Source organism: Heloderma suspectum, chromosome 3 (assembly GCF_057233095.1).
Source record: "Heloderma suspectum isolate Gila_16-S chromosome 3, 16-S_ref, whole genome shotgun sequence".
Lineage (NCBI taxonomy): Eukaryota > Metazoa > Chordata > Lepidosauria > Squamata > Helodermatidae > Heloderma > Heloderma suspectum.
This window is the reverse complement of record NC_139460.1, coordinates 237149644-237175773: the sequence shown is the minus strand read 5'-3', so window position 1 is coordinate 237175773 and position 26130 is coordinate 237149644. Positions and strand designations below refer to the sequence as shown.

The 26130-nt window shown below is 40.8% G+C and overlaps 2 protein-coding genes across 2 annotated transcripts in view; one reads left to right on the top strand and one right to left on the bottom strand.

The window, feature by feature from the left end:
* The window catches only part of FANK1 (fibronectin type III and ankyrin repeat domains 1), a 97066-nt gene that overhangs the window by 54424 nt on the left and 16512 nt on the right, over window positions 1-26130 (top strand). The gene's annotated exons all lie outside the window — the stretch shown is intronic.
* ADAM12 (ADAM metallopeptidase domain 12) overlaps window positions 16045-26130 on the bottom strand; it is a 359777-nt gene continuing 349691 nt past the window's right edge. The window contains exons 20-23 of the mRNA XM_084841456.1: window positions 25778-25886; window positions 24948-25130; window positions 18142-18275; window positions 16045-16652 (exon numbers count right to left, since the gene is read on the bottom strand). Of these exons, the coding sequence (XP_084697582.1) occupies window positions 16592-16652; window positions 18142-18275; window positions 24948-25130; window positions 25778-25886 (487 nt within the window). The 3' untranslated portion in view covers window positions 16045-16591. The remainder of the gene's footprint in view (window positions 16653-18141; window positions 18276-24947; window positions 25131-25777; window positions 25887-26130) is intronic.

The following is a 26130-nucleotide window of genomic DNA, read 5'->3' as shown; positions in this document are numbered from 1 at the left end:
AAAAATAATATTGTGTGGAAAAAGTTCAGAAAAGGGCAACTAATATGATCAAAGGGCTGGAACCTCCAGGGAAGGTTACAACAGCTGGGATTGTTTAGCTTGGAAAAAAGGAGGGTAAGGGGAGACATGATAGAGGTCTACAAAATTATGCATGGTGTGGGGAATGTGGATGGGGAGACATTTTTCTCATAATAGTAGAACCCACCATGAAGCTGATTGGTGGGAGATTCAGGACAGAGAAAAGGAAGTACTTCTTCACATAGCGTATAGTTGAATTTGCTACTACAACATGTAGTGATGGTCACCAATTTGGATGGCTTTAAAAGGGGGTTAAATAAATTCCTGGAGGAGAAGGCTATCAATGGCTACTAGTCCTGATGACTATGTGCTACCTCCAGTATCAGAGGCAGTATGCCTATGTACACCAATTGCTGAGGAACATGGGCAGGAGGGTATTGTTGCACTTGTGTCCTGCTTGTGGGTTCCCAGTTGACAGCTGGTTGGCCACTGTGTGAACAGAATGCTGGACTAGATGGACCCTTGGTCTGATCCAGTGTGGCTCTTATGTTCTTATGGGTTTGGTCTTTTCCTGAAAGTATCTGGAATAGCAGAAATCTCATTTTCATACTGTGCAAATTTGAAGAGAGCCCACTTTAAGTTCTGTATAGATAGTAAATACCTGTAAGGTTGTCTAACCTATCAGGGAGTGAGCTGAAACTGTTGAAGGGAGTGTCTAGAATATGGGAGTTCCACACCTGGTACACTTGTCCAGTGATGAATAGGTTTTGGTTAAAGTGAACATAATAGAGCAAGTTCTATTAACTTTGCTTCTGTATGACCCTAAATTTATCCTTGTAGATTATTTGGAAGACAGATTTTTAGATGATTTAGAGAAGTTAACCATTAATCTAATTATTGGAGCAAAAATGGTTACAGTTTGCTACCGGTGGGGGCCTACAATTCTCCCAGTCAAGAATGTCTTTAAAAAGTATGGGAGACAGCAAAGATGGTGCAGTTAACCAACTGTATTAAAATGAGACTGTGTACCAGTCACAGATTATGTTCAAATGTCTCCTTAGTCCACATAACAGACATAAAAGTATTTTATTCATTAATATGAAGCCTTGTGAACTTGTGTTTGGGAAAATATGCTGATGTTTTCGATATTTTATATCAATAAAAGCACAACAGCAACCTTATGAATAAAATATAGGCATATAAAATGTAGCAGTTATCAGTCAATAGCATTAATGTTTCCCCCCTTTTTTCACTCTTATAGCTCTATAATTGCATTTTAATTGTTCTTCCAACTGTGCACATCAACATCTTCATGTTGTATAAAACTCAGCTCTGTGTCTTCCCACCAGTAGACACCCATAATTTCTTATCTTCTGATTTGAACAGTTCATTTCCTGCTACTGAAATTGTTTTTTTAAAAAAAATTTCAATTCGTTTTTCAGTTTTAAAAAACTAGTAGTTGATGCCAAGTAGACATTTCTAAAATCCATAAAACTTTCAAGTTTTATTATGAACACAGCAATCAACAGTGAGAACTTAAGTACTATTTGGTGTATGGAGCAAGTCATATAGTCAGTTCTTAATAAATTCTTGTCCTGTTAGCAAGAAACCATCTTCCTACCTTTTCCCATAGAAGTAGTGTATAGTACTGTTTTTAACAAGCCATATGTTAAGACTTTATTCCTAAGTAAACATATACTGTGATCCAGAGCCCCCTTTGCACTCTGATGTGCCTTTCTCAACAGCACGGGCCTCCCACCACATCAGTATCTGCATTATTCATAAAATGCACAATGTGGTCACAATTGTTCAATGTGATGTGTACTCCAAATTCCACCAGGAATTAATATATTAATCCATGTATTTGCCAGGGCAATTTCATTTGTATAACTGTTTCTTTCAAAAAATATTCTGAGGCCATCTACTTATCACAAAACATCATGGCCAAGCATGGATATGCTTGAAGAGTATCCAAGGAATATTTTGTTTCATGAAAACCATTTATGATAATTATCAGAGCACTTCCTTGAATTATGGGATTATTTGTAAAATTTGGAAGCTGTCACAGAATCCCTGTTGCTTTCAGCTTTAAAGATCAGCCAGGAATAAGTAATATCCTCCAGCCTGAACATATTGCATTGAAGTATTCTCCATGAACATCACTAGCTTCTGAATACTTCCATCAGGGTCCAGTCTGTATGAATGAATGTTATAGAAAGAATCAATAGAACTTTTTCTGTCTGATAATACTAGAACTTTGGATCATCCAGTGACATGAAATTGACTGGCAGTTGAATCAAGGTGGACCAAAACAACAACAAAAGAAAAGAGCTGCTTCTCCCAACGACATTTAACTAACTGAAGGAATTTTCTGCCACAAAATGTAGTGATGTCCACTAGTTTTAAATAGATGGGGATTAGACAAATTGATGGAGGAGAGATCTATTACTAGCTATTAGTCCTAGCAGCTAAATGGGACCTCCAAGTCCAGAGACAGCATGCTTCTCAATACCAGATGCTGGGGACAAACAACAGTACCAGGTAGGAGCTGTTGCCTTCATGCCCTGCTTGTGAGCTTACCAGAACCATCTAGTTGGCCATGGTTAGAAACAGAATACTAGACTAGATGGATCCTTGGTATGATCCACCGGGGCTCTTCTTGTGTTCCCACTTAGTGGCTTTTTCATTTCTACCATCCAGCATGTGACTGCTCCAAGAACACCTGCTTCATTTTAACACATACCCAAAATAGCCAACCTCCATAATGTAACACAGGTTCTTCAGTCAGAATTATTCATACTTCCTTAACCTGCAGACAATTCAATTTGAATCATGTAGAAGTTAGCCACTATGGAGGTTTCCTGTTTCCGTGGGTGCTAGAAGTGACAAAGTGCTTAAAAAAAAACAACCCTTGCAGCTCAGTCCTATGCATCTTTATTCCCACTTAGTCCCATGAAATGTAATGGGACTACTTAGATAAGATTAGATAGGACTGAAGCCTTAATGGCACCTTCAGAAGGAAAATCTTCAGAGATTATTGTTCTCAAAGAATGTTATATTTTTAGAGAGAAAATTAATTACCCCATATCTGGACAACAAATTAATCAGAGTTTTATTTCCTCAGTTAAACATGCCATTTTCAAACTTGTATAAAATTACAGAAAACACAAAGCATATAACTAAGGATGTGTTTACTGTTTATTTAATATAGAATACTTAACAATGAATAGATTGTCCTGCTATTGAAACATATGCCTGTATTCTCTTTAACATGCTACTGCAATAATCTTTACAAAAATGTGTATGAAAGTAAGACAAACTGTTACATAGTGCATTATGTAAAAAAAAGTTTAGCGAACTGAAATTTAACTGAAAGCATTATAAGGGTATGGTTCATAAACATTAATGCAATGGTTTATGTAGCACTAATATCCATTCATAGTGTGTTAAATGGCCTGTGATTAACAGTCTGTTACAACAGCCCTAAACACATTAGGTGGAAGAAAATCCCATCGATTTCAACTAATGGGACTAAACTTCCATGAAAATGTATCACGGATCAGGTTATCAGCAGTTCGAATTACATATCAGTTGCTACAATTACATATCAGTTGTTACTCTTATTTCAAAGAATGATAGCACCTTTTGAGTCAGTCCTAATGTCAATTCACATTGCATTTTATATTTCATGCGAAAAATATGTCTGAATGATAAGATGTAACATAGGAATAAAAAGAGAAAAGGTTCAGACCCAGGTAGAAATGCCCTGGGGAATTGTTAGTTGTACATACTCTCAAACATTCCTTGTATTATCTAGTTGCATTGTCTAGAGTGACAAAGACTATTTAATTAATTGGTACATCCTGCAAGAATATCTGCATGTGGTTGCAGTTTCAAAAGGATATTCTAATCACAGGCTTATTAATTTAAGGAATTTATACCTTGCCCTCCCCAACAGGTTTTCACGAAGGCTTACAAAAAAGTTTAAAAGCCTTATTTTTGACTTTGATACATTAACAAATTTACATTTCCTAGTATATAATAAATAATGAATCAACTGATACCTTTCTAGGAAATCTTTGATGAGTGTAACCCGCAATGGTTAACTGTTCAAGAATATGTCACACATGCTTGATGGCCACCAACTTGGACAGGGGTTAGACAAATTCTTGGTAGATAATTTGACTACTATCATGCTACTAGTCATGATGACTGTACTTTACCACCAATATCGGAGGCAGTATGCCTCTCAGTACCAGTTTCTGGAGATCATGAGCAGGAGGTTGCTTGTGTTCATGTCCTGCTTGTGGGCTTTCTCTGGGCATCTGGCTGGCCACTGAATGCTGAACTAAATAGGCCTTCGGTCTGATCCAGCATGGCTTTTCTTATGTTCAGTTTTATACTAGCAAACAGTAACTCATACTAATGAGCAAAGAGGGATATGAAAGAGAGAGCCTGGGGTTCTGCTCATGTAAACAAGGAGTGTTGATACAGTAATGATACTTATTTACAATGCTTTGCATTTATATCTTATTCAAAGCATTGGGCATAAATGATTTTTTGAGTAGTTTTTACAAGGATGTTCACCTGACCCCTCCACATGGAGCATGGAGGAAGCAGCTGACCACAGCCACTAGCCATGTCCCCTTCACATTGACATTTGGGCCAGCTGTGTCCCCTGCAGGCCATGCGTTATTGTGAAGGCGTACCGATGCATGTAGCGCTCCTCTACTCAAGTGGAAACCCTTACTGGCCCACAGTTCCTGCTTGCGTAGATTACATCTGTACATGTGTAGAGTCCCTTAACACTAATTAATGCTGGATGTGCAGCCAGCAGGCATGGAGCCAGAGGGCACAACTGCATGGAGGAGGCATGACTAGCTAGTGCAACCTTGCTCCCCTCTCATGTGTTGTTTCCATAAATGAGGGAGAATCACTCAAGATAGGTCTGGATTATTACCTCTATATTGCAAATGGCGGGCTGAGGTTAAGAGAGAGTGACTTGCATAATGTCATCTGGGGGGTTCGTGGCAGAGGTGTGATTTGATTCAGAGCTCTTAACCACTGCACTGCATCAGCTTGGGAGAATCAGCAACCTCTGAAAAAGGGTTAGACATCTCAATATAAACAAGTCCAGAGTCATGTAAGCAAACCCTACACCTTGAGATGAAGATTAGGACTGTAAAGAAAATCTGTTACCGGTATGATGAGATTTATACAAAAGTATTCACATCTGGGCCCGAAAGAAAGAAAAAAGTGCTTGCAACTGAAAAAAAGGTCTGGTCTATTTCCATGTTATGCAAACTATGTCCTGCAGTGTCTCATTAATGGTTCAAGGTAGTTTATCTTCTTTCAGAATTTTATACTAATGCTTATCACAGCTAGAATTATTGGCCATACTCTCGCTTAACCATTGGCCCGTTTAAATTCATCGTGTGGTTGGTTATCCACCTCTGTTTTGGAGGAATCTTTCCCTTCCTCTGGATCAGCAAGAATTGCAACAACAAGAGTCATCAAGCTGGGCTGGAGCTGGTTGAATTACAGTAAATGGCTTACTGGAAACATTTGGCAGATATCTTTCGGTCATACCAAACGTCCGACTAATAACCATACTTAGGGCTGCAAAATATTTTTTCCCTTAGTGAGATTGGGAAAATCTTACTAAATCTTTCCCTGTTGCCACTGTTTGTAGCATGTGGCTCACTTGCTTGATTCCTCTGCTATTTGTTCTGTGGTTCACCTACTCAGTTTCTCGGGCATAATCTAGTCTTGAGTCATGAGCTGATTTAAGTGGAACAGTGTGGATGGACATGTTTTGGGCTAGAGGGTTAACTAGAATATTAAATTTATTCCAACTCAATATTCTGTGACTGATTCTCTGAGAACAATGTATTTTACGATTTTATTGTGAGTTATCAAACATTACAGTATGCCAAGATATTTTTTGTAAGCATATAGCTTACACATTGCTCCATTAGTTTGCGAATTAATTTAGGACACTTTGAACTATAAACCAAATAATCCTGCTTATGAAATCATCAGTTGTTTCAATATGGAGCCATTCTTCAGTTTAACTAGTTGTTTAGCTCTGATTTAATCCATGTTTACAAGTTGCAGTTTGTGTTTACCTATGAATAAGGACTATGGAATCCTCACTGTGTGGCCATGAGTCCTTCCTGCTCTCCCCCTGGCCCCAGGATGAGACACACAGGGAGATAACTGAGCTTCTTGGCTGTCAATTCCAGGTCAATGCAACATGCATGTATGGCATTAATATCTAGGAGAACACTCTTAATTGTTTTTATCTATTTATCTGGATTGTTATCTTGCCCTGTTATAAGGACTCCAGATGAGCTCCAATACATGTAAATCAAATGGGCTAAAGTTTCATAGTACTGGCAAATTGGGGAGCAACTCAGTGACAGTGCATGTCCTTTGCATTCATAAGGTCCTAGGTTTAGTCCCAGGAATTTCCAGTTGAAAGGATCTGATCAAAAGGCTTCTAGAGAAGTGCTGCCAGCCAGCAAGGCAATACTAGGCCAGGTGGACAAATAGGCTGACTCACTATAAGCTGCTGCTTCATATGTTCAATTTGGCCATACAGCTCCATCTTAAATGATTGAGACTTGCGTCACATAAATCCATAACCTACCTTAGAGCTTCCTGAAATCTATTTTGCATATTAGAAGCAAGAAATAATGCAACTCCTCAGTATGTCACCGGAGTGTGTTTTCCCCAATCCAATTATCTTCTGAACGCATAAAAAGTTCCTTCACCAAATGGATTCCCTATTCATTTCAGTTGAGCAGGCCAAACCATAAGTGCAGAGAAGTGTGCATGTAGATCAGCTCCCTCTGGTCTAGAGATTAGAGAATCTTTTATATGCATTGGATTGTGATGGCTTGTAGTCCAGAGGAAGTTAATCCTGCTTAACCTTCTAATCTTGAACACTCTGACCTGGTCTGCACAACGCAATAGCCCACCATGGCTTAATTTACCTGTGGGGGCTGTCACATCATGCCAGTTGCATGGTGCCCACAGGCACCTGACTTGCCATGTCATGTGAACCCAGGCAGCAGGGGTTGTTTGAAGGTTAGACGACCCTCAAAATTACCCATGGCTTGGTTTGGGGTTAATTGAGGATTGTACAACCCCCAAACAACCCCTGCCACTTGAGTTTGCATGACAAAACAAACCACGACAAGCCAGACACCATGCATGGCACAACAGCCCCTGTGGTTACATTAACACACTCTGGGCTGTCGTGTTGTGTGAACCAGGTCACTGACTTGGAAATAAATTCCAGTGCTTTTGATGGAACTTAGGCTCACACATGCACATTCATTACTCATGATATATGTGAATCAGTCATCACAGATGAATCACACAGATAGAATCATAGAATAGTAGGGTTGGAAGGGGCCTATAAGACCATTGAGTCCAACCCCCTGCTCAATGCAGGAATGATAGGAAAATTGTATTACACAATGTCAACTTAAACAATACTTTTCAGCAGAAGGCAGTTCACACATCTATCTGAGAGTCTAGTAAGTGATCATCACGTGAAAAACATGCATGCATGAATCAGCCCTTACTTCCAGGGAAGTATGTGCAAGATAGCAGATAAAAGCAGTGGGCCTTAAAAATTCCACTCTGTACATTTGGTTTCAATCGGATGTAAACATGCACAACCTTCTGTTGATCATTTCCATTTACTGTAAACCTACTCTAGTTGGCATGTTTGAAACTTAGTTGATTTAAAAGTTACTTCTACTGTGCACATGTCAGGCATGCACAATCACAGTTGTTGCGTTATGATATTTAGAAAATACATCATTAACACACATTTGTGTTCCTTCCCCTTGCTACTTCACAAGAAGAGGCTTAACAGCATTTTCCACGCTGTACAAAATTCTGCAAGGGAGCTGATAGATGTAAAATTAGCCAGAGAAAGCAAGCCCCCATGAAATCCAGAGAAAACCTAATATTTGCCAAAGGCTAATAAACAGAAGTATTTGTATTCAGCTTTAAAGTAATCTTGCTTACTTAAAAGGTATGTTACAATCCTCTGTAGAAATACGAGTTTCCTTTCAGTGATAATAAAATCATGTCTGTGTATTCTTATTACTAGCGTATTGTATTTTGGGTCCTTCTACTGGCATGCTATTTATACTCTGGTCATGCTTAAGAAGAACTTCATGCATGACCAGTTGTGCCAGAATGGGGGTGCAGATGTGCATTAACAGAGCAATCCTAAGGTGCTGGTTGGAGGGTCATGGTGGAGGAACTGCCACTTCCTAAGCCCTGCTGTCTCATGCTGGCCAAAGCAGAAGTTTGGGGGTGTCCTTCCTCCCTTTTTTCCTACTCCCATTGCCTATATTATTTGGAATACTTTGGGAGTGTATTGGGGGAACGAAGGGGGCTAGGATCCTGTCTATCCTCAACTGGCCAAACACCCCACCCCTAACTGCCTCACCACCACCATGAGGGCAGCCAGGGAGATGGAAAGCTCTGCTGCCATCTAAGGGAAGACCTCCCTCTCTGTGTGCCTCTCCACTTGTGGCGGGGATGGGGGCGGGGGGAGGTCTGCAGTATTCTACAGCCCATGGGACACCTTTCCAGGACAATAGGATTGCAGCCTGAAATGCATATCCCACTGAAAGCTTTGAAGTGCAAATTGATGAGATACTCAGTTGCAAATTCTGACATATCCAGCCAGTGATATAGGCAGGGGAAGCCTGCTTATGTCAGTGAGTATCCTTAGTGGGATGGAGGCACTTTGTCATCATCTGAGAATTAAATTCTTGAACCCATATCCACTAGCTACTGAGTAGGACTTTGCACTGGAAAACCTAGAGCCCTAGTTGTAAAATGGGAATGAATTATACCTAGTGTTATAATCAGGAATAAGATGGGCTATTTTGTTAAATTTATTGAAGTTTTTATTGAATTATTTAGTAATAATTCTGAATTGTTTGTACTTATTCAGTTTTTCTGTTCTCTCCCCCACCCCCTCCAGTTTTTGCAGTAGAATGTGCTCAATTTTAATTAATTCATATGTACATTTGGATGAAAATATTGTTGAAAGTGCTGAGTAAATGATTAATGGTGATTGTTTCAATAGGTATAACTCCACTAGAATACATCATCTCAGTCCAGAAATACTTGCACAACAAGTTGGGAGAACTCATAGGCAGTAACAACACACCAGCTTCAGAGAAGGATGCACAGGCATATGGAAATGTGCATGTTCTTCTCCAATGTACAATACCATCCAAGGGGGTGTCTCCATGAGCAATCTACTCTGAGCTGGCTGCGTTTGGAGTTCGTTAGGGACACATGACATCATGGCCACCCTGCAGCCACCTTGGAGTTTATCGCAGAAAAAAATGGTTCTTCTGAGACTTTTAGCTGGATTGGTTTCCTTAATTTGGCTTGTCTGCGCTTCTGTTGTGGTGTGCACCACCCTCTGCATTTACTCCAGCATGATAGCCCTGCCCAAGGGTGTGTCTTTCACCTGGCTCTGACCTCACTGACTCTGGTCAAGTGGTGTTTCCCCAGTGTTTTCCCCACCTGTGTTTCCCCAATGTTTCTGCCATTTCATGGCTGGCCATCAGAGTTCTGAGCTACCTCATTGGCATTTACTTCACCTTGCCTACCACTAAACTCTGGTGGCCATCCCCACAAAGTATAGGTGTGGTCCAGGCAGCCTGTAACTTTTGTCTGCAACACCTGCACCCCCTAACAACACATACACCCGCTATCGCGCTATGCCATTTTCATGAAATTGCTCTATTGTGCAATTGTGTGATAGAGGCATAGTGAGATGGAAAAAATCACCCATCCTGAAAGGAAGTAGTTATACAAATCACACCTACAAAGAGGTTTTGAATGTCACTGTGCCACTATCACACATTTGTCCAGTAATATCTATACCCCCATCTCACTATCTCCCATTTGCCAGCTATTCCTTTACCCCCCATTGCACTATTGTGCAACACTATGCCTCTATCCCACAATTACTCCATCATGCAATTGCACGATAGAGCAGTTCCATGATAATGACATAGTGAGATAGGAGTGTAGGTGCTGCTGCACGCTAGTGACAAAGTGAGGTAGCGCTTTTAGAGGGGAAGAAAAAAATTGGTAGAATCGTGTATAGCTTGGGGAAGCAGGTGTCTCCAAAGAAGTAACCCCCCATTGTGGTCAATGAGGCTTGTTGCGTAAATATCCATGCTGCATGTCTTACTGTTTGCTTTGCTGAAAGGAAGTAATTAATGGAGGAGGGGAAAGAGAGAGAGAGATATTTTTGGCAAGACCATTTCATGGGAGGAGACCTCCCAGGATTTTATCCAGTAACCAAGGATCGGCTGCTGTGTTTCCTTACTGTTTGCTTTGTTGGTGTAAGTAAGTAATTAGTGCTAAGCTTCGATCCATCACATTACTGGAGTATCTGCAGGAGAAAGGAGAGCCTGGATGGGGGGCGCGCGCACTGTCTTATTGGTTGCGCAGCCCCTGCCAGTCTGATGATGTTTACTCCAATCACCCCACCTGGAAGTATGTTCTGTGAAGCAACTTATACTGGTGCGGTACACTCACTCATGGAGCCCTGCATGGACCAAAGCGCACTAAAGCCGATTCATAGAAAATATCTGGGTAATCCTCTATTCGCTTCTCCTTCCATTGTTGTGGAGAAAACCCCCAAGACTAGATCGGCTGGAGCACATACAGATCCAGAATTACAATATTCATTTGATCCTTGCCAATCTGACCTCTTTTGTGCACACTGCACATGCCGAGAGATCCAGTGCAGGCTAACATGGCCTCCTCATGTGCAAGCCTTCAGTTGCATGTCTACAGTGGTTTCCTCATGTGCAAGCCTTCAATTGCGTGTCAACACTTCCTGCTCGATTGGGGCATGGAGCATGCACAGACTGTTTCTTGAATGAGTATTTTAATTCTTATATAGTATTACTTCAGCTCGTTTACAATGAGAAATATGGAGAAAATGATGTGGCGATTAAGTATGTGTTACCAAAAGAAGAGAACTTCGAATGGACAGTATCCAACGGTGTCATTCTGCAACGTCAAATAGTGCTAGTGAAGCGGCTGTGCAAGCATAATGCGCAACGAGTTGTGCAAGCATAAGGTGCAACCGATTGCACAAAAACTTGAACAACTGCAACTTTAGTTGGATTCTGGTCTTGTGCATAGTTTGGCACCTAGTTTCTGCTAGTACAACCTTATTTGCACTAGCAGAAAGACACAGTTGGATACTGATGAAAACATGGCAACTTTTTAAGGTAATCACTTCCAAGGATTCTTGCTAAATGAAATAAAATGTGATAACTACTTTAATCATAAGCAAGTTGGGATTTTCTATGACTGGCAGTCAAACAGAATTAAACTGCATTGAGTGGGGGAAGTCGGATGCCCTTGGAAAAACAACAAACTACTCAAGATGCATGAAAGATAATTTAAAGGGTTCCAAAAGCAGCTGCCTTTCATTTCAACTGAAATGCCAAATCTCTTCTAAAAAAAAAAAAAAGTTGAATACTAGTATCATCAGTAACTCTCCTCATTTAGCATAAATATCACATTAACATTTTCCAAAATACCTTATAAATTAAAGTGTTGGTAATTACACTGTAGCATATGTATGCTTTAGGAGCCAAACTGTTTTCTAAAGAGGATTCTCTTTTGCTTTATTGGTTTTGTTTGTGATGTAGATATATTTATTTGGTTTATTCATAAACTTGGCTGCTGTGGTTGCCTAGATACAGGGCACAATAATTGGGAAAGATAAATTAGTTACTAGAAAAAGGCCAAAGGTCTTCCAAGTTCTGTTTTTTCTGCCTGAAGAAGCACAAGCTAGTGACTCTGGATATTAGCACATTCTATAGACAACAGTGATGACCAAAGGTCTGGAAGCCGGAAACAGTTTTATGTAGTACAGAACAAATTATTTGTCAACAGTATGTTGACAGGAAGAAACAATATGTAAACCTGTTTTCTTTAGCAGGAGTAGAACTGGTTTAATACCGGTGGAACTGGTTTAATACCGGTGAAAGGAAGGCAGAAAGGAGAAGCAAATCTAGTTCTAATTGATAGTTATGGGTATGAGATTGTTTTCATAAAGATGCTGGAAAAGAGCCTATCTTAGGGTTCCCCCAAGTCCATTTGGAGCAGCTTAACTGCTCCCTCTTACATTTTGGGGTCAGTTGCTCATACCTGCTATTAATAAAATCCAGCCACCTTTGAAGAAGAATAAGGACGTATTCAGAAATTTCCTAACAGCAGACTCAACATTTATAAGGTAAGACACCGGTCATGCAGAAGATCACAGGTTCAGTCAGAGGCATAGCCAGTTAAAAGGGTCTCAGGTAACTTGACTGGGAAAGGCCTCTGCCTAAGGGCTCTGAGAGATCAGAGTACATACTAGTGGGATAGATGGACCAATGGCTTGACTCACTTTCATATATGAAGCTGCCTTAAATTGAATGTGGTCCATCTAGTGGCGAAGGTCTCAGGGTCTCAGACAGGGATCTCTCCCCATCCTGTTACCTGTGATCCTTTTTAATTGGAGATGCCAGGGACTTTATGATTACGCAGTATGATTGCTACTGAGTTTGGAGCCTTCCAGAGCTGATTGGATTGATATACCTCGCAGGACAATCAACATCTTAGGGTGCAATCCTATGCATGTTTAGAGAGAAAAACTACCTATACTTCCTGGCATGCTGGGAGTTGTAGGAGGTTTTTCTGTCTAAATATGCATAGGATTGTGCCCTTAAGGAGCTTTGGATCTTTCATGTATATGAAAGTCCATATTGCAGCCACACATTTAGTTACCAAGAACTAAAATTTATATTATTATGTCCATATAACTAACAAAATATTAGAAATGTGAACAAAAATAATTTCAGCAAAACAGAAGGGCAGACAAAGGGGTTGCATTGACCTAATAGTCGTGCACAATGAATTTTGGTAATGAAACATTTTAGAAAACACTTAGTTAAATAATTGGAACTATTTTACTTCAGCAAATTCGCTCTCAAACATTTTGGACAAATATACTCTCAGACTGCAATACCTCATGTCAGGAATGTGGAATGTTTCCAAGGCCTATTTTATTAAGTATAAAGGCTTTGTTCTTTTTCAGATTTGCTTGTTTTTACACACTGTATTGTGTGGTATGATAATCTTTTCTACACATTGTAAGATAAATATATGCCTATATATGCATTAGGTTTTTACTGCTTCAATCTGCACAGAAACATGGAGAGCTTACGGGGGGGAAACCCACAGGAGGGAAAATAACAAAAATAAAACCCTGGAAAACTTTCTCTGTTCCATGGGTGATATTATAGTAATAAAGTATTTGTAAAATGAAGCTTTTATTAAGTATATAGAGAAGCAAAAAGGATCCATTTTGAACATGGATCACTTTTGTAAATGTTTTGAATGTGTTGAATTTTTTGGGTTGTTTTGCATGAAACAGGCCCAGCATAGGGGTGATTTAATGATCTATACAATCAGTAAAGATGATGATTGAGTAGTTAAAAATGGGGGATGTGTGTGTGAAGACAGAAGGAGAATGGGTGACTGATGAATGGTGTGGATGGATGGGATGGGGATGAATGGGCTGTGTCCACTTTGGCTTTGGCTCTGTCCATGGTCCTCCAACGCAATAACCCTGAGGGAATGTGGCCCTCGGGGGGAAAGGCCCCTCATCCCAGGGCCAGCGTAATCCATAATTTCATCAAAATGCATGCATCTCCCTAATCCTAAAGCAGGAGGCAGGCAACTTCTGGGGGCCAATCCCCCCCCCCGAACCCATCAGAGGCAGCAGTGCTAAAAAGAACACCTGATTTCTTGTTAAAATAAGCGGGGGGGGGGGACACTTTAAAGCGAAATCATGTTCACTGGAGGCTTTCATGAGCACAATTTTGCTTTAAAACAAGGGCCCCATGTTCCTTGTTTTAAAGGAAAATCAGTAGGAGGGTTGGCCATTGCTGCAATGCTGAATTTTGGTGGCAAATGCAGTGGTGGTGGTGGGGATGTGGCCCACGGGCTGTATGTTACCTGCCCCTGCCCTTAAGGAACACCCAGCCCTCTGCTGACTTCTTTTACGTGTTTCCTCTTGAAGGGCAGATAACGGTTGAGCTGGATTGGTGGAGATGATGTATGAAAATATATATAATCAGTGTAGTTATATGATCTACTGCACCATAGATTACAGAAAAAGGCCAGTACCTTTGTGTTGTACTGATTGAAACCAATGGTCAAAGCAAAAAAAAAAAAAAAATTAAGTGCCTGAAATCTTCATTAACACAGAAAATTATGTACCATGTCTAAAACAACGAAGTTAAAATGGCCTTGTGCAATATACAGTACACGTTCATTAAGAAATTGTTTTGAAAACTTATACACTCTCTTGCAATGCAGGCACCGTATTTCAGTATTACAGTACAGTGAGACACTGCTGTGGGCAGATACTGGGGTATTTCACAGAGTAGAAAGGGTTTGTGCCAGTGTAATCTATTTGAAGGTTTATCTAAACCAGAGGGATTTTGGCTTTGAATGAAGGCTGATCTATGAGAACAAGTACTAGAGCTGAAATGAATCATTCTATGAAATTAACTTTGGAATCCGTTGAAGTGGCCTCCAAGGTCAAATGTTAGATAATGGATACTCAGGACTAGGATTCTCATCAAAATGGAGTGCTGATTTTGGAGTAGATATTCAAACCTCAAAATTGGTTCAATGCTTTTTTAAAAAATTGATCATTCTGGACCATGATGGTGGAGGTAGATGCTTGAAGACTTTTGCATACATCACATTATTTTCTCCTAACGGCTGCTGTCTGTCCCCACATTTCACTAAGGGCAGGTAGTAGTTCTTCCCTGATATACACAGTAAATTCCCTGCAGCCATTGCTTAAATGTAGGCTTTCAAATTACTCTGGCAGTTACTTCCTGGTATTTCCTGGTACAAGAAACTGGGAGAGCTCAAAGGAATGTTGATCTGCAGCAGTTGTGTTAGTAAAAGCAGTGGCTTGTACTGTCACAGTAGCTGCCACTTCCAGCCCCTACCTATTGCAAGGGAAATCGCGAAACCAGGCTCTGCACTTTGCACGCAACACCTCTGCTCCCATTTCTTAGAGCATTACACAAGGCTTTTACTGCACACTCATGACTGGTCACTCATGGAAGCTTGCAGGTCCTTTACACAACATCATCAACCTCCAGGGCATCTCCCGTGCATTCTGACCTTTATCCTGCTTTTTAAAAGATTGGCCATAACCCGATATATTAGCTGTGTGTAACTGAACAGTTCTGCTATAAACACAGTGCCATCTAGTGGCTGTAAATGAAACATAAAACTTGCAAAGAAAGGAATTCCCCAATTCAAAGCACATGTCCGCCCATGTAAAGGAGCCAATCTTAATCCCACAAAGAATCCAGAAGCAGAAGCCCTGGTAGGGATGTGGGATTTTAGCCTCGGTTGGTGAAGCTCTTAAGTCTCATTTGAGGCTGACACACAGTCACTGTGGCTTCTATGGCTTTGATAGGCCTCAAATTCCTATATGATGCTGCATCAAGGGCTGTTTCTCCTCTTCCCCTTCTCTAGAAGAACATCACAAGTCACAAGTGACTGTGAGGCACCACTATACTATGCTGTGAAGAATCTTTTCCTGAACCATCATGTGGACTGGAGCTTAGTGTGGCAGAAAACAGCACAAAAGCACCTATTGTATTATTTTGCCAAGAGAGAGCATGCTATTTAGGCCCCATAGCATTCTAATTTATAGCAAGCAGTAATAAAAGTCTAATTACGCAGGTAAGTTTATATGTTGTAAGGCCTGACTTCAACATTTAATATCTGAATGTTTATGCAGAAGCCAGTACCTAACCCCAGATAAACCTATACATCAGACAATAACTTGTCCTTGATTTTCACACAATTCTTCCATTCTTCCTAACTGAAGTGAATATCGATGGACAACAGAACTAGCAATAGTTTACTTCATCTTCCTTTAAATTTCACACAAAAAAACATTTTATGCCTCGAGATTTGACTGACAAAATATCAACCACTTCCTTTAAAATTTCATCAGTCCCTCGATTCCAGCAGTTTCATTTCAGCCCTAATCAGCATGCCGGAGGTTTCCTCAGCCCTGCTATAAAGACCTAAACTAAAGAATCTTTGAGGAGAGTGAACAGCCTATTGAGGAATGTGTAATGAAGGATGGTTCAATACTGTTTAAACATCACAAAATGGCTTCCTTCCTAGGAAAACTTGGTAATGATGAAACAATATCTACTACAGTGCTCTGCACTGTAATAAATATTCAATATAAATTAATAATTTACAAGTACCTGAGCAAGGACGCAGACCACCTTCACACAGCATAGCACCAAAGGCAGTAGCTCAGAGTTCTTAAAAATAATGGGGTTTTGAACATTAAAAATTCTACCTATTGATATAAAAATATTGATCTTCAACTACAGTTGAAAATAGTGCAAACTTCTGTCTTCACTTTTCAGGATAAAAATGGTGATCTATTGGGTCATTTCATATAGGCAGCATTGCAGGATCTAGGCACACGAAGCGGCAGTTTAGGTGCAGGCCTGTTTAATAAAAGAGGGTTAAGGAGCACAAACATTATTATTAACAAACATTATTAACAGGATTATTAATTAGTAAACATATTAACTGTGAAGCAAAAGAAAATATATTCTGCTATTAGGAATGGCTATATCTTCTTTGAAAAACAGGAACATTCAACTCTGTTCATTCAGGTAATATAGGCTTTACTGGCCTCTCTTCACCTTGCTTGATAGTCTGTCTCTGACCTTGCGATCATTATATATAAACTAAAAGTTCAAAGGGCAATTGGAAAGTGGCACTGTTTCTTAGGGCTTAAAGTAGGATTTGGGGTGGCTTACTGCAAGAATAATTTTTTCCTACTTGAGATGGCTTTGGCTTTTCAGTTACCAATTCTAGAGTCATTCGTTTTGGTGTGCATGACAGTTGCCATTCATGTTGCACCAATAGGCCATTTCTGGTAATGACCAGAAAGTAACACACCACTGCCATTTGTATCATTGTTGGTACACAAAGTGTTAAGCATTTAAAGCTTTGACGTTCCAGCAAAAGTTTAGCTGTTTTGTATGTGTAGCTGAATGTACTGTATTCAGGATTACATTCCCTTTCAGATTATGAGGCAAGCCCTTTTCTACAGATGCTCACAACACATCAGTTAGTCAAGGTACCACAGTATTTTACTACTTTATCTTTTATGTTCATTTTATGAATAGCACAGAATATATTATTTTGAAAGATTAATCAGATTACCTGGCAATACTTGGAACACTCTTCTCGAACCAGTGAGTGCATTCATAGCCAGAAGTGACCACTGAATCATTCAGTAAATACTACGTTCCTTAAAATATTATCAGCAAAATCCCTCCCTATATTTAATGGCAGACCAATGGCAGTACTTTGGTGAAATATATAGACTTGGATCCAGGATTTGCCTTTCACTGAGGGAAGGACTCTGCTCACAGAAAGTGCCTCTGCTCCATTTTGGGGGAGCCCGAATTCCCCTCCCGCTGTTCCACAGCTCACCCCATTCAGCAGGGTTCTCTGACCTTCTGTGTAGCATTTTCCAGAGCTAGAGGGGCTGTTGTGGTGAGGAGGGGGTAAGGAGGTTTGTTTCCACCAGCCCAGTTGCACTCACCTAAATCTGGATCCAATCCATTTTCTATGTTTCATGGAATTTCTTCCAATTAAAATTAAGAATGCTTTTGCATGTGTTTGGTCTCACATGGGGATGCATTGACTACAGAATTATAGGATTTTTCTTTTTACTTTAACAGAAAAGAACCATAGAATAGTAGGGTTGGAAGGGGCCTATAAGACCATCGAGTCCAACCCCCCAAATGTCACCCCACTTTGTGACATTTCTTTATACAAGCACCTGTTCGTGAAAACTCATCCTTACTTAGATTACTGAAATCATTTTCTAGGTGGAGAAACTAACAAAAAAGAGATGTTCTACAATGTTTCAGAAAAGCAGTTGCTGTTGGAAACACATGATTGGACAACTAAACTAACCTGACAGGAGCGATTTGAGGCACAGATTTTGGAAGCACAGGTTTTGATCTGGAGGCACTATTAAATTGAGCAGCTTTGCTCTTCTGAGGATCCGCTGGCAAAGGCTTTCGAGGAGGACTTGGCTTGCAAAATTCCTGCAGTGAGATATAAGATCATTGAATTTTTATAATAAAATGAATTACATAACCATTAATTTTATAGAGTTGGATCCAGGATCTGCCTTATGTTGACAGAAAGGCTCCACTCATGGAAGGTGCCTCTGCCTGATTTTTCTGGACCATGCCTCCCTCCCAACACCGCAGCTCTCCCCATTCAGCAGGTCTGTTGATCCTCTGTGTAGCATTTCCAGGGGTTAGAGGGCCTGCTGTGGGGAGGAAGAGGCAAGGAAGTCCACTTTTTCCAGCCCAATTGCACATCTGGATCCAGCACACAGTGTTTATCCCGATATAGAGAACTGCAGATAAGTGAAATAAGAATGTTAAAGCCCTTTGTATGGCAAAAAGTATTACACAAAAAATTGATGACACTAATAATTCTGGGCCATTTTGTGGCTAATGCTGTTATAGTTTAGGACACTTTGTAGCTCACCAAAAAAAAGAGTGAAGTTGCATCTTTTGATTCAGCATATCATAAAAGTATAACTTGTCCTCCCAAATCTTTCCAAACATGTTTTGACTGAAAACAAGCGTTCACCTTTTGTAGCTTCCCATTATTTCTATTTGTAGTAAATGAAAGTACAAAATTTATAGCCAACAGGAGGTCATTCAGAAAAGGGGAGCTATGAAGGATTTGACAAAGCCCAAACAGGTGCATAAATGATCCACTTTGAAGGAGGTCCAAAATAATATTTTTTAAGCAAATCTCTAATATATTTTAAACCTAACATGAGCACTAGTAAATGTGCTGACCACAGAGAAAGAAAACGCCTTGGGCGCATCTGTCGTTGGGACCTCAAACTGACAACAATTTTAACTGCAGGTGACGCTTTTATTTGATGTCACCTAGATTTACGAATTTATCTAATGTGGTTGCTGTACTTGGGCTGTTCACTGTGGATTAGCTTTAAATGAATAGTTACAGACAATCTGCAATAAGATTGCCCGTAGTCAAGTCCTCTGAGGAGGAAAGGCTGCTATTAAGATATGCATCCATAAAGGAGCTTTAAATTTACTAGATTTCATGAGAGGAAAGAAAGATCAGCTTCTACATCATTTCTTCAGACAGAAACTACAAGTGAAACTGAAGCTGAAGCACACGGAGAAGAAATATTACTGAAATATTATATTAGGTTATAAATTATGGTTCTCTATTTTTTGTAGCTTCCAGTGGTTTTTTATATATAAAAATAAATAAACAATATTTCAATGAGTTTCATCATACTTGGGGATTTTTGAGTTAGTACAGCATTTCTGAAAATGGTAAAAAGATGATAACCTGAAACCCGGTATTACTAAGGCAGTTAGCTATTAGATAAAAATTGCACCTCTAGCTCCAGCAAGGTTTGCTTGTGGCTGCCTGCAAGCCTGTGAAAATATGAACTCTGTCCATCTGCAAGCATGATAATAACATTACTCATTGTGAGTAACTTTACTAATTTTTTATCTACTTTTGTGTACAGCATCAAGACATGGCAGACTGTCTTTTATCATTGTCTGTAGTCTTCAGGGAACAAAAGTAGTATAGTGTGTGTGTGTGTGTGTGTGTGTGTATGCATGCTTTGTTCACTATATATATACCGAGAGGGAGAGGGAGCAAGGGAGCAGAAGCACTATTTCCCAACTTTCTGTTTCTGTTATGTTCTTAGAAGCCCTGATTTATAGCACTCTTCAGATGGTCTCTCTGCTCCTCGGTGCATTCACTGAACATATGTAAGCCAGTGGGGGCAGGACAGGGAGGGTGTCAAGGATGGGGTGGGGGTGGGGAATAGGGCAGCCATTCACACATCACTAACAAGGAGGAAATGCATCACCCCAAAAGAGGGTGCCAATTTGCATAACATTTGCATATTAAAAGGGTTTTGTTACATTCTATTTCTGGGCTTTTGGGGGGAAATCCAAAGCACCTTTCTTATTATTTTTTCCTACGGCTGGGCTGAAAGGAGGGTTAGTAAGCAGAAAGGTTTAGACTGTCCCAAGCAGTTGGACAGACTAGAGTGTGCCAGGAAGTTCATCCTGATGCATGAAAGCCTATCTGTAATTTGTTTTGGTGGAATGCTTGTAAAGGAAAAGGAAGAAAAGTAATTACTTTTCCCAGTCCGGTAACAGTGGTACAAGAGGAAGGGGATGGGAGAAGAAATAGAAAAGCTCAAAAGTTAGGTGAGATCTTGTGGGCATGAGGTCTGTAGTATAGGCTCAGTTCCAAAATAGTAATTACAGACTGAATGACCTGCTTCGCATGATCATTTTCAGCCATGGTGGCTTAAATAACAACACGACAACCTATGATGAAGGATTAGCTTATGGAACAGGCACCCAACACATGCTGCAAACCACAGTGGTTTAAATAAACCACCCTGATTTGCAGCATGTGCCAGCTGCCCACGGGCACCCATTCCGTAACCCAATCCCTGATCGTAGGTTGCCGTGGCATCTGAACCTGGTGAGGGTAGGTTGTTGGTGTGGTTAACAAACCACCCAGAAAACATGGATGTTTAGGGTTGTGGGTCATTTAGTAATCATGCCAACAACCCACCCTCACTGGGTTGAGATGACACAACAACCTATGAGTATTCCTATGTTACGGAATGAGTGCCTACATGCTGCAAACCACAGTGATTTATTTAAGCCACTGTGGCTGAAAATGATCGTGCAAACAAGTCAATGAGTCACTAGTAGGTGTTGCAAGTATTAGATATCACCTAACATTCTGGGGCAAAGAAGCAATGGCTGACTCCCATTTCTGAAAACATAAAGGCTGGCTTCAACTCAGATCCATGTCTTGATCTGCCTGAGACACATAGGTCCCTGAGTGGGCATAAAACAGAAATAAAGAGAAATATGACTGTCTTTATAAGAGCAAAGCCAGAGATTTCAGGTGGTGCACTAGGCAAAAGAAGAAGAAAAGTCCATTGAAGCCAAACTGTGAAGTATATATTACCTAGTGGTTGGAGAATATGGAACCCTCAGAATGTAAAGACTATCCATCAGGTGATGGAAAATCATCTTTCTCTGGTGGTAGATTCCACCCTGCATGGCTAATTATGGTGTTATCTGCTCCCTTGCTCCCTCTCCCTCTCGATATCTGCAGCCCCTACCTTTGGTGGGAAACAAATCATATGTTTCCCACTCTACTGAACTGAGCAGGGGAACTGGGAGAAAGGATGAAGCATAGAAGGATAGGACAGGGGCTGATTAATAGGGTAGAAGAGGAAGAGGTGAGGCAGAGTTTTGGGGATTGAAGAGGGCCAAGGAGTGAGTGGGGAAAGGCTGGAGCCATCTCTTCACCCCAAAGCACGCACAGATACCCCTTGTGAAATTTAACAGGCCTTTCTCTAGTATGCATATGTGTATATAGGTCCATTCCCAATGTTACATTACACTCTAGCATGAGAAAGAAACACGGCTATGAAGAGGAGCAGGTTTAGTTCTCCATGAGTCCCATTACATTCAATGGAACAAAAAAAGAAACAAAAAAGGGCTGCAATCACCAAGACTCTCCAGGGAGGGGCAAAACCTGGTTACATCTCCACACACAAATAATCCCACCATTTTAATTATGTCCCTAAGTACGTAATTATGTACTTAATTATGACACCTTTATTTTGTCCCACATAAGTGAAAGGCTTCCATTCACTCCTATAAGAACAAGTCAAGGGTTGCATTTATGGACAAGATTGCACTGGGAGCAAAACCAGCCCTCTATCCTTGATACACAGAGAGGTCCAGTTTCTATTGTGAGAGACTCGGCACAATCGTGTTTATACAATCAGATCAATATATAGAAACAGACATGAAAATGAGTTCCAACTCTTTGGTGATGTGTAGCCACCAGCCTGGCCCTTAGAAGCATTGAAGTGCATGACTGCTATACTTCTCTGCCAGCCAGGCCTGTTTCCTGACCTAGTTTCCCCAGGGAGTGCAAAGTATATTTACAGATCATATGGATTTATTTCTTCAGCTTTAAATCAGTAACTTTGAGGACTGTTTAAATGTGTCAGATTTTTACATTTGCTTGTTGGTGATAAAATTTTGAGTGCTGAGGAGGCTATGCTATCAGTAGGCAGAAGACTGCATGGGGGCGTTGAGAGCTGTGATTGAACAGGAGGGAAATACAAACACCGCTGTATATGGACAGGCGTGGGAGGAGAATTCCACGCCCATGTACGGTAACGACAGTGGAAAAGCAGAGCACATGAATGACATCTACTTGGAAATCCCGGAATATCAGGGTAATGAAAGCAGTAACAGGGCAGCAGGAAATTGCGGTTCCAAAATGAAACAGGGAGAGCGTCATGTGAAAAGAGGGGAACGAAGACTCATTGGAAGCGTAAAAAACTGTGAGTGTAGATTGGGCCTAACAGTGCTTGTTCAGAAGGAAAACAATCAGAACTTTCCCAGCACAGCCACCTGTAACTCAACATAAACATAGCCTCACTTCTCAAGCACATCCTGGGCCCTGATAAAATACTAGGCTTCATTAGCATGGAATGTGCTGAGGCCGTGCTATCAACCTTTGACTCATCTCACATGCTCAGAGGCCCACTAGCAAGGAAATTGCACTTATAATGAACCTAAGCCAAGCATTATGGATCTCTAGACCCCTCTAAAACTACAGGTGACTTGGTTACAGGCCTGGGGCCATTACACTTACTAATTTAACTTGCCTGTTTGGGATTTGCTGTTTAGTTACAATAGGGGACTGTGGTCAATAATAATAATACAACTGCTGTAATGCCATGGAACATTCATGAACATCCTAACTGAACAAAGCTATTAACAATAGATTCCAGCTTTTGTGAAGGAAGTAAAACAACGATTTGTTTAAGGAAAAAATATACCAACCAAGTGGGAAGAAATGAAGTTATAGTAACCCCAAAGGCAGGGTGGCTAAAAGAAGGTGGTCACTAGGCACTGGACTAGAAAACAGTGTTGTGAGATTGCTGTCTAATTATTAGGGGTGGGACTAAGGGTGGGTTTCCCTTAAAGCAAAGCCTGTTAATAGTCTGGGTGTTGACCACAGAACGTTAATATTTCTTAATGGTCCAGGGATGTTTCTAGGGGTGCTAATTGTTGGAGGATGCTTTCTTGATACAGTGCTCTCTCTTGCGTGCGTGGAATAGGAACCATCAGAGCTTAGGGAAGGTGGCACACCCTCCCTCAGCAAAAGGGAGGGGGCTGGTGCGTGTGAGTGTATGTGTGTGAAGCAACAGCAATTTACAACACAGACAGAGAATCACAGAAGGAGAGAGAGAAAAACAGCGCGGAAGGCTGGAAGCACGTTGCAGTACAGGGTGCCTCTCCTTGGAGATCTGATGTGAGGCAGCAAATCTGTTGCTTAGCAGAAATGCATATGCTGCTTACCTCCACCTATGTTCTACTACTTGCATACTTGTAAATAAAATGCATATTACAACCCCCCCTAAGTTTCCAGTACTCTTTCTCCTCCAAAGGAAGCCAGACCCAGGTAAGTGCTGCATCTGGGACTTTTAGTCACTTGAGGAAGTGGGGAGTGCATAATAGGATCCTGAGGGAAGAGTAAGCTGAGAGGAACAAAGGCAGAGAAGAGAAGGAGTTGAGGAAACAAGGAACTAATGAGAAAGGAGGCTGTAAAAAATATAGTAGGATACAAGAAAAAGAACTCTTTTTTAATAGGGAAAGGAATGAGAAGAGAGGCAATAATGTTGGACAATCAGGGAAGTCCACAAGTAGGGCATGAAGGAAGTCTCCCTCTCCTCCTGTTCCCCAGCAACCAGTATTTATTTATTTTATTTATTTATTGCATTTATACCCCGCCTTTCTCCCTCTCGCAAGGAACTCAAGGCGGCTTACATTATCCTCCTCCTCACCGTTGTATCCTCACAACAACAACCCTGTGAGGTAGGTTGGGCTGAGAGTCTGTGACTGGCCCAAAGTCACCCAGTGAGCTTCCATGGCCGAGTGGGGACTAGAACCCGGATCTCCCGGCTCCCAGTCCGTCACTCTCACCACTACACTACACTGGCTCTCTAGTACTCAGTACTCAGACCTTGCTGCCTTTCCTCCTACAGGTAGCCTATAGCCATCATAACTAGTACCCAGTGATCCAGTCTGAAGGATCCGGTCACTGAGGCAGTCTCCATTTTCTAAAGAATCACGTGGAACAGCCCTCCTGTGACTTCAACTGTGATGGTTTGAATGTTTCTACAAGTAAAATGCACCTTCCTGCTTATAGAAAATGATCACATCCCAGAAAAGGCTAGGCGATCTCCCTGTCATGCTAGCTTCCCACAGGGAGGGAGTTATTGTTGGAGGAAGAGAGATGCATTCAGATGTTTCAGTTTGTAAGTACATCTTAAGCAGATACATCGGTAAGATGCCACAAATAATGACATTACACTAGCATTGCAGGAAGACATGCCAGTGCTAACATTTAAGACAGTTGGGGCGGGTGGGGGGCGGGTGAGAGAAGCCATCATTACAATTGCTAGTGTGGCATTTCACTGTAACTTGGACCTGTATGCAATCAAGCAGGAAAGAAATGCCTCAAGAGAGACCGAGATGGAAAGGGGAATCTTTTCATGTTAAATTTGAATAGCTTGCAATCCCATTTGGCCATGAGCCTGTAATAGACTCTCCAGGTACCATAGAGCAGAAAAGAAAATAACCTACCTGGTCCTGTCTGGAGGAAAGGTTGGCAGGTGGCAACTTTCTGGGAACAAACTGCTGACAGGGTAGGTCACAAAGGGATGGCAGGACACGCTCTGGTGGGCTCGGCCATGGTATATCCTGGGTCTGCACAGGTTTACTAATGTCACCTGTCTGATATCGTAGCAATCTTTGCGGTTCATTTCTCTGCAGACCCATAAAACAATAGGATACAAATCAATAGCAGTTTAAGTGCATTGGACATGATCCAGCCAAAGTATTTTCAGGTTCCATTGATTGCAGAGAAAGAAGGAGAACAGGAGAGAGGGAAAGGGAGAGAGCACATGCAAGATTAACTCTCCCACTGAAATCAATGGTACCTAAAGTACTTTACTTTGGCTAGACTGTGCCTACATACTTCTCAGGCATATCTTATAATTAATGGCTGTAAACATTGCTGCTTTCAAGGCTGTTTTGAAGAGGCTCTTATTTCCTTTTTAATATGTCCACTTTACCTTTACTGAAGCCAAACAACCAATGAACAGCTTCCAGGTGTTTATTCAAACACTAATCCTTGGATGTTTGGAAAACATAGCTCCTGTCTGAGATGGCTGGCTGCAATCCAGAGACCAAATGCATTTATTTCTTTTCACCATTTGAAGTTTCCATCTGTCTAGAACTTGGAAGCCACAGTGCATTTTAGGCTTATGTTGTTCTTCTTCTGTTTCACTCATTAATAGCAATACTCTAAAATTTCACTATTTCATGATATCACCCCATATAAAAATAATTAAGCCATGTTGGAAATAGAGACCAGATTTTATTGATGTTACTAAGATTGTGTAAGAACCCACCTTTTGCATGTTTGAATTTTGTGGGGTTTTGACTAGATTTTTACTGAGGGTTGTGGTAGGAACATGATTAGGTTCAAATGGACTGGAAGACCTTGCTGGACTCACAGACCTGCAATACAAGTATACACGGATATTAAAGGTAGCCCTTGCTTTTAAAATGGTAGTTTAGAGTTATACTTAGACACAGGCCTTGCTTATCTTTACTTTCTTTAGTAAATAGTGAAAGTAAAATCCATCTAACACACTTGTAAGAAATAAAAAAATAAATATTGATTTGCTTGTTTAGAGCTACTAGTCTGTTAAATTAGCTTTTGCAATCTGTGGAAATGCTGCTTTACAACACACAAGAGATG